Source organism: Cyrtonyx montezumae, unplaced genomic scaffold (genome assembly GCF_038088225.1).
Source record: "Cyrtonyx montezumae isolate F1298 unplaced genomic scaffold, pur_monq_1.0 scaffold_112, whole genome shotgun sequence".
Classification (NCBI taxonomy): domain Eukaryota; kingdom Metazoa; phylum Chordata; class Aves; order Galliformes; family Odontophoridae; genus Cyrtonyx; species Cyrtonyx montezumae.
In genome coordinates, this window is record NW_027071840.1 from 1806 (window position 1) to 11015 (window position 9210).

General features: G+C 65.8%; 1 protein-coding gene across 1 annotated transcript; it reads right to left on the minus strand.

Annotated features, from left to right (window-relative positions):
* Nucleotides 1-203: 203 nt before the first annotated feature.
* Nucleotides 204-7779, minus strand: LOC136044553 (fructose-bisphosphate aldolase A-like). Its single transcript, XM_065729886.1, is given in 10 exon segments — nt 204-387; nt 389-461; nt 1981-2155; nt 3299-3382; nt 3953-4065; nt 4068-4112; nt 5696-5743; nt 6586-6592; nt 6830-7041; nt 7643-7779. Coding segments are annotated over 10 exon segments (1053 nt in total). The 5' UTR covers nt 7755-7779.
* Nucleotides 7780-9210: the final 1431 nt, after the last annotated feature.

Here is a 9210-nt window from a genome sequence, read left to right on the forward strand (position 1 = left end):
CTATGGGGCTCTGTGGGGCTCTATAAGTCTCTATGGGGCTCTATGGGGCTCTATGGGGCAGCCGTGGGGCTCTATGGGGCTCTATGTGGCAGCCATGGGGCTCTATGGGGCTCTATGGGGTTCTATAAGTCTCTATGGGGCTCTATGGGGCTCTATGTGGCAGCCATGGGGCTCTATGGGGCTCTATAAGTCTCTATGGGGCTCTATGGGGCAGCCATGGGGCTGTACGGGGCAGCCGCGGGTGTCCGTGGGGCAGTGCTCACCAGCGCCCTCTTGACGTACTCCTCCTGCGCCGCCTTGGTGTTCTCCTTCTTGCCGCCCCACGCTTTGAGGGCGGACGCCTGAAGCGCGCGGCCGTAGGAGAACGTGAGCGCCCAGGGCGGTGCAGGGGCAGCGGTTGATGGCGTTCAGGTTCAGCGACGCCTCCTCCTCGCTCTGCCCGCCCGACAGGAACGTGATGCCTGCGGGCAGCCGTGGGGCACGCGTCGGGGGGCGCCGAGGGGGGCGGGGGGCACGGGGGGGGGGGATGGGGGGCATGGGGGGGGGGGATGGGGGGATAGGGGAGAACGGAGGGCGGGGGGGGCATGGGGGGCACGGAGGGGGTGGCGGGGAACGGAGGGGGGTGGGGGATGGGGGGCACGGCAGGGATGGGGAGTTGGGGGACACGGTGGGGATGGGGGGCACGGAGGGGTTGGGGGGCAAGGAGGGGATGGGGGGCACAAAGGGGGGGGATGGGGGGCACAAAGGGGGTGGGGGGCACGGAGGGGGCGGGGGCACGGAGGGGGCGGGGGGCACGGAGGGGGTGGGGGGATGGGGGGCACGGTGGTGTTGGTGGGCACGGAGGGGGCGGGGGGCACGGAGGGGATGGGGGGGGGATGGGGGGGCACGGAGGGGGTGGGGGGATGGGGGGCACGGTGGTGTTGGGGGCACGGAGGGGGCGGGGGGCACGGAGGGGATGGGGGGGGATGGAGGGGCACGGAGGGGGCGGGGGGGATGGGGGGCGGAAGGGGGATGGGGGGGAACGGAGGGCTGGGGGGGGATGGGGGGCACGGAAAGCGGGGTGGGGGGATGGGGGGGCATGGAGGGGGTGGGGGGGCACGGAGGGGATGGGGGGCGCCGAGGGGGCGGGGGGCACGGAGGGCGGGGGGGGGATGGGGGGCACGGAGGGGGTGGGGGGCACAGAGGGGGTGGGGGGCACAGAGGGGGAGGGGCACGGAGGGGTTGGGGGTCACGGAGCGGGGGGATGGGGGGCATGGAGGGGGTGGGGGGTCACGGAGGGGGACGAGGGGGCACAAAGAGGGTGGGGGCACGGAGGGGTTGGGGAGCGCCGCGGGGTGGGGGAATGGCGGGATGGGAGCACGGAGGGGTTGGGGGGCACGGAGGGGGTGGGGGGCACGGCAGGGATGGGGGGTTGCCGCGGGGGTGGGGGGATAGGGGTCGGTGGGGGTGGGGGGCACGGAGGGGTTGGGGGGGCATGGCGGAGGTGGGGGGGCAGCATGGGGGTGGGGGGATGGGGGGCACAGCGGGGGTGGGGGATGGGGGGCAGCGTGGGGGTGGGGGGATGGGGGGCATGGCAGGGATGGGGAGTTGGGGGGACACGGTGGGGATGGGGGGACAGTGGGGCCGTGCTATGGGGCCTGCAGTGGGGCCATGCAGTGGGGCCATGTTATGGGGCCCGCAGTGGGGCCGTGCTATGGGGCCTGCAGTGGGGCCGTGGTGTGGACCTGCAGTGGGGCCGTGCCATGTGGCCGCAGTGGGGCCGTGCAGTGGGGCCATGCTATGGGGCCGTGCTATGGGGCCGTGCTATGGGGCTGCAGTGGGGCCGTGCTGTGGGGGGACACAGTGGGGCCATGCTATGGGGCCCGCAGTGGGGCCGTGCTATGGGGCCGCGCAGTGGGGCCGTGCTATGGGGCCGTGCAGTGCAGCTGCGGCGTGGGGCCGCGCCGTGGGGCCGCGGCGTGGGGCGCGGCGAGGCGTTACCGGGCACGGCGGGCGGCACGGTGCGGCGCAGCGCGGTGACGGTGGCCATGGCGATCTCGTCGTGGCCGTACTTCTTGGAGCACGAGTGTCCCGGCGTCACCATGTTGGGCTTCAGCAGCGTCCCCTCCAGGTACACGTGGTGGTCGCTCAGCGCCTTGTACACCGCCGCCAGCACCTGCCGGCGCCACGCGGTCACCGCGGCTGCCGGGGGCATCGGGGGCACGGGGGGGGTACCAGGGGTCATTTGGGGGTGTTGGGGTCACGAGGGGGCACGAGGGGTCATTTGGGGTCACAAAGAGGCATCGGGGGCACCAGGGGGCACCAGGGGGCACCAGGGGCACACGGGGGGCACCGGGGGCACTGGGGCACGAGGGGTCACTTGGGGTCATTTGGGGTCATTTGGGGTCACACGGGGGCACCAGGGGCACAAGGAGGCACTCGGGTCACATGGGGGCACCAGGGGGCACCGGGGGTGGGCACAAGGGGGCATGAGGGGGGACGAGGGTCATTTGGGGTCACAAAGAGGCACCGGGGGCACCAGGGGGCATTTGGGGTCACTTGGGGTCATTTGGGGTGTTGGGGTCACACGGGGGCACCAGGGGGCTCGAGGGGGCATGAGGGGTCATTTGGGGTCACTCGGGGTCATTTGGGGGTGTTGGGCTCACCGGGGGCACCGGAGGCACGAGGGGGCATGAGGGGGCACCGGGGGGCACCAGGGGGGAAGAGGGGTCATTTGGGGCTGTTGGGGTCACTCGGGGTCACTCGGGGTCATTTGGGGGTGTTGGGGTCACGCAGGGGCACGAGGGGTCACACGGGGGCACCAGGGGCACACAGGGGCACGAGGGGTCACTTGGGTCATTTGGAGGTGTTGGGGTCACTCGGGGTCATTTGGGGTGTTGGGGTCATGAGGGGGCACCGGGGGCACGAGGGGGCACTCGGGGTCATTTGGGGCCGTTGGGGTTTCTTCGGGTCATTGGGGTCACTTGGGGTCGTTGGGGTCACTCGCTTGCTGTGGGGTCGGTGTGGGGTTGGTGTGGGGTCACCTTGGGGTCACTATGGGGTCCCTATGGGTTGCTATGGGTCGCTATGGGGTCTCTATGGGTCCCTATAGGGTCGCTATGGGGCCCCTATGGGTCCCTATGGGTCACTATGGGTCGCTATGGATCCCTATGGGGCCCCTATGGGTCCCTATGGGTCTCTATGGGTCTCTATGGGTCGCTATGGGTCGCTATGGATATCTATGGGTCCCTATGGATCTCTGTGGGTCGCTATGGGTCGCTATGGGTCGCTGTGGGTCGCTGTGGGGCTGTGGGGGCACCTTCTCGGTGATGTATTGGCAGCGCTTGAGGTCGTGGTCCCCGTCCGGAAGGATCTCGGGCTCCACAATGGGGACAATGCCGTTCTGGGGGGGGAGGGGACACGTGGGGGGGGCGCCCCCAAACCCCACAGATCCCCATAGGGACCTCTAGCCCCATAGAGACCTCTAACCCCCCCATAGATGTCCCCCACCGCCCCATAGATGCCCCCCACAGAGACCTCTAACCCCCCCATAGATGTCCCCCACCGCCCCATAGATGCCCCCCACAGAGACCTCTAACCCCCCACGGATGCCCCCCACCCCCCCATAGATGCCACTAACCCCCCCAGACGCCCCCCACCCCCCAGATACCTCTAACCCACCCCATAGCTACCTCTAACCCCCCCCAGATACCTCTAAGCCCCCCAGATGCCCCCCATAGATACCTCTACCCCCCCCCAGATACCTCTACCCCCCCCAGATGCCCCCCCCAGATACCTCTATCCCCCCCCAGATGCCCCCCACCCCCCGATACCTCTAACTCCCCCAGATGCCCCCCCAGATACCTCTAACCCCCCCAGTTCCCCCCCCCAGAAACCTCTAACCCCCCCCAGATGCCCCCCCCAGATACCTCTACCCCCCCCAGATGCCCCCCAGCGCCCCATAGATGCCCACCTGCTGGCAGATGCTGGCGTAGCGCGCCAGCACGTTGGCGTTCTCCATGATGGCGAGGCGGGACGGCGTGTGCTCCGAGATCTTGAGCACGCAGCGCCACTTGGCAAAGTCCGCCCGTCCTTCTTGTACTGCGCGCAGCGCTCCATCAGCCCGTCCAGACCTGCGGGGCGGGGGGGCGGGGGGGAGTGAATGGGGAGGGGGAGTGGGGGGGGAGGGAGGGGAGTGAGAGTGGAGGGAGAGAGGGGGGGGGGAATGGGGAGGGGGAGGGGGGCAGTGAGAGTGGGGGGGGAGGGGGAGTGAATGGGGAGGGGGAGGGGGGGAGTGAGAGTAGGGGGGGGGAATGGGAGGGGGAGTGGGGGGGAGGGAGGGGGAGTGAGAGTGGGGAGGGAGAGAGTGGGGGGGGGGAATGGGGAGGGGGGGAGTGAATGGGGAGGGGGGGAGTGAGAGTGGGGGGGGGAGGGGGGGAGTGAGAGTGGGGGGGGGAGTGAATGGGGAGGGGGAGGGGGGGAGTGAATGGGAGGGGGAGTGAATGGGAGGGGGAGGGGGGAGTGAATGGGGAGGGGGAGTGAATGGGGAGGGGGCGGGGGGGAGTGAGAGTGGGGGGGAGGGGGAGTGAATGGGGAGGGGAGGGGGGGAGTGAATGGGGCGGGGGAGGGGGGGAGGGGGGTGAGTGAGAGTGGGGGGGAGGGGGGGAGTGAGAGTGGGGGGTGAGAGTGGGGGGGAAATGGGGAGGAAGGGGGGATGGGGGGGAGTGAATGGGGAGGGGGGGGAGTGAGAGTGGGGGGGAGGGGGAGTGAATGGGGAGGGGGAGGGGGGGGAGTGAGAGTGGGGGGGAGGGGGAGTGAATGGGGAGGGGGAGGGGGGGAGTGAGTGGGGAGGGGGAGGGGGGGAGTGAATGGGGAGGGGGAGGGGGGGAGTGAATGGGGAGGGGGAGGGGGGGAGTGAGAGTGGGGGGGAGGGGGAGTGAATGGGGAGGGGGAGGGGGGGAGTGAGAGTGGGGGGGAGGGGGAGTGAATGGGGAGGGGGAGGGGGAGTGAGAGTGGGGGGGAGGGGGAGTGAATGGGGAGGGGGAGGGGGGGAGTGAATGGGGAGGGGAAGGGGGGGAGTGAGAGTGGGGGGGGAGGGGCAGTGAATGGGGAGTGGGAGGGGGGGGAGGGGGGTGAGTGAGAGTGGGGGGGAGGGGGGGGGAGTGAGAGTGGGGGGGAGGGGGGGGGAGTGAGAGTGGGGGGGTGAGAGTGGGGGGGGAATGGGGAGGAAGGGGGGAGGGGGGGGGAGTGAATGGGGAGGGGGGGGAGTGAGGATGGGGGGGAGGGGAGTGGGGGGAAGTGGGAATGGGGGGGGAGGGGAGGAAGTGAGAACGGGGGAGGAAGTGGGAGGGGAAGGAGGAAGTGAGAACAGAGGGAGGAAGTGAGGAAAAAGGAGGTAGTGAAAAAGGGGGGGGGGGACGAAGTGGGTGGGGGAGGGAGGGAAGATGGGAAGGGGGAGAGGAAGTGGGGGGGGAAGGTGGGGGGGGGAGGAGGGAAGTGGGAAGGGGAAGTGGGGGGGAGGAAGTGGGGGGGGAGGAGGGAAGTGTGGGGGGGGGGGAAGTTGGGGGGGAGGAGGGAAGTTGGGGGGGGGAGGAAGTGGGGAGGAGGGAAGTGGGGGGGGGACGAAGGCATGGGGGGATGGGGGTGGGGACGTCCACGGGGGACGGAGGTGACACGGGGGGGGGTTGGGGCCGAGGGGCGGTCCCACGCCGCTCACCCTGAGTGGTGGTCTCCCCGTTGGTTCCGGCCAAGGGCACGAACGCCTCTGTCAACCTGGGGGAGGGGGCAGCGTCACCGCGCAGCCGCCCGTCCCCACCACCATGGCCCCACCCACCGCCGCACAATGCAACCCAATCGGTAGACCTGGCAGTCCACCACCACCCAATGCAACCCTATGGGTAGACCTGGCAGCCCACCACAACCCCAATGCACCCCATGGGTAGACCTGGCAGTCCACCGATCACACCACCACCCAATGCAACCTTATGGGTAGACCTGGCAATCCATCACCACCCAATGCAACCCTACAGGTAGACCTGGCAGTCCACCACCAATGCAACCCTACAGGTAGACCTCGCAGTCAACCACCACCCAATACAACCCTACGGGTAGACCTGGCAGTCCATCACCACCCAATGCAACCCTAAGGGTAGACCTGGCAGCCCACCATCCCCCAATACAACCCTAAGGGTAGACCTGGCAGCCCACCGATCACACCACCACCCAATGGAACCCTATCGGTAGACCTGGCAGCCTATCACCACCCAATGCAACCCTAGGGGTAGACCTGGCAGCCCACAACCACCCAATGCAACCCTATGGGTAGACCTGGCAGTCCACCACCCCCAATGCAACACTATGGGTAGACCTGGCAGCCCATCACCCCCCAATGCAACCCTATGGGTAGACCTGGCAGTCCATCACCACCACTACCCAATGCAACCCTAAGGGTAGACCTGGCAGCCCACCACCACCCAATACAACCCTCCGGGTAGACCTGGCAGCCCACCGATCACCACCACCACCACCACCACCACCACCACCCAATGCAACCCTATGGGTAAACCCGGCAGTCCACCACCACCCAATGCAACCCTAAAGGTAGACCTGGAAGCTCACAACCCCCCAATGCAACCCTATGGGTAAAGGCAGTCCACCACCACTCCTCAATACAACCCTATGGGTAGACCTGGCAGCCCACCACCCCCCAATACAACCCTATGTGTAGACCTGGCAGCCCACCACCCCCCAATACAACCCTATGGGTAGACCTGGCCACCCAACCCCCTCCACCCCCCCCAACCCCCCCCCCCCCCAATTTAAACTCCAAATCCGTCCCCAGCGCGCCCACCTTGATGCCGACGACCCCCCCTTTGGCCTTGATGACCTGGGGGAAGGGACGGCCGTCGTCCGCCTTCTGGTAGAGGGTCTCGTGGAAGAGGATGACCCCCCCGATGCACGGATCCACGCGGCTGTCGGCGGTGAACAGCAGCTGCCGGTACCAGCGCCGGTTCTCCTCCGTGTTCTCCACTCCCACCGAGCTCAGGTGCTTGGCGATGCTGCCTGCACACCAGTAAGGACCAGTAAGGACCAGTAAGGACCAGTATGGACCAGTAAGGACCAGTAAGGACCAGTAAGGACCAGTTTGGGGCGGGCCGGGATCACGGTGGTACTGGGGGGGGCTGCCCCGAGTGCTACGGAGCTCCCATTGCCAGCTATGGGCTCTCTGATGCATCACAGTGGCCCTGAATGCCGTCCCAGTATGAAACACTGCCTCCCAGTACAAACCAGTAACCCATACTGCTGTCTTACACCAGTTCCAGTATGGCCCAGTAGCTCCCAGTATGGCCCAGTATGGCCCAGTAGCTCCCAGTATGGCCCAGTATGGCCCAGTAGCTCCCACTGACAGCTATGGGCTCTCAGATGCATTAAAGGGGCTCTGAATGTCGTCCCAGTATGAACCAGCGCCTCCCAGTACAAACCAGTACGGCCCAGTATGACCCAGTTCTCCTCCCAGTGCCCTCCCAGTCCAAACCAGTTCATCCCATCCCCTCCCATCCCCTCCCAGTCCCCCCCAGTCCCTCCCAGTCCCCCCCAGTCCCCCCCAGTCCCCCCAGTCCCTCCCAATCCCCCCCAGTCCCTCCCAGTCCCCCCCAGTCCGCACCCGTGGACTCATCGGCGGCCAGGATGCCCTTTCCGGGCGCCACGATGCGCTTGGCGATGTCGGACAGCTCCTGCTTCTGCTCGGGGGTGAGCGCCGGGTACTGGTGCGGCATGGCGGCGCTACTGGGAGCACTGGGAGCGCTGGGAGCGCTGGGAGCACTGCAATAGGGGGACGCTATGGGGCGCTGCTATAGGGGGACGCTATGGGGCGCTGTCATAATGGGACGCTATGGGGCGCTGTCATAATGGGACGCTATGGGGCGCTGTCATAGGGGGACGCTATGGGGCGCTGTCATAATGGGACGCTATGGGGCGCTGCCATAGGGGGACGCTATGGGGCGCTGCCATAGGGCGACGCTATGGGGCGCTGTCATAGGGCGACGCTATGGGGCGCTGTCATAATGGGACGCTATGGGGCGCTGCCATAGGGCGACGCTATGGGGCGCTGCCATAGGAGGACGCTATGGGGCGCTGCCATAGGGCGACGCTATGGGGCGCTGTCATAGGGGGACGCTATGGGGCACTGCCATAGGGGGACACTATGGGGCACTGCCATAGGGGAACGCTATGGGGCACGGCCATAGGGGAACGCTATGGGGCACGGCCATAGGGGAACGCTATGGGGCACGGCCATAGGGGAACGCTATGGGGCGCTTGTATGGGAACTGCTGAATCACGGCCTGAACCACTGATTGGTCACCTGAGGTGAGCACCGAGTCAGCCATGGGGGCACAGGTGAAGGTGATATACCTGTGTGGGTGGAAGGGGTGGAGCCTGGTTCCTCCTCTCTCAAACCCCATTTAAGGGCTGACCACCACCAGGGAAGGGTCTCTTCTTGGAGATCCCTCCCATGTGGAGTCCCCTGAGAGCCTTGTCATCATAGAGGTGAGCCATCTTCTCTTTTGTATTATCTGTATAACTGTTTATATAGATCTTCTTAAAATATACCATCCTCTATACTATTCCTTGGTGGAGTATCATCATTAGGAGTTATTTACCTTACATTTGGCGAGCCAGGCAGCTCTAACTAAATCCATAATGTCCTTTATTTGGAGTATGTTGAAATGGGCCAAGGGGGAGAACGTTACCCCCCTAGAACAGACAATCCTTGGTCTAATTCCAGGATTCATGGGGTCACCCTACTATGGGTTGGAGTCCGTTATTGAGAAATGGGGACCCATGCGGGTTCCAGGGACTGCTTCTCCCTCCCCATCTTATTTGACCGACTACTTCCTAGGATTAGATAAAGACATACTTGTTACCAAGGAGCGGCGGTTAGCTGCCTCCGCAGTAGCCTGGCCATTAGTAATGGCCATACTCAAGTTAGATGTTGCAAATGTTAATATGGAGACTGAAAATCAGTTATTATGAGACCGTATTGAGGAACTGGAACAACAGCTGGGTACATGAACAACCAAAAAGCCTGGCCTAAATGTCCCCACGAGACAAATACGGAATATATTGGTAGAAGACACCCCAAAATCAGAGGAAGAAGACTCTGATAGGACAGGGGAAAAGATCTCTAAGGCAGATCTCGAAACTCCATCTATGATGGACCCATTTGAGATT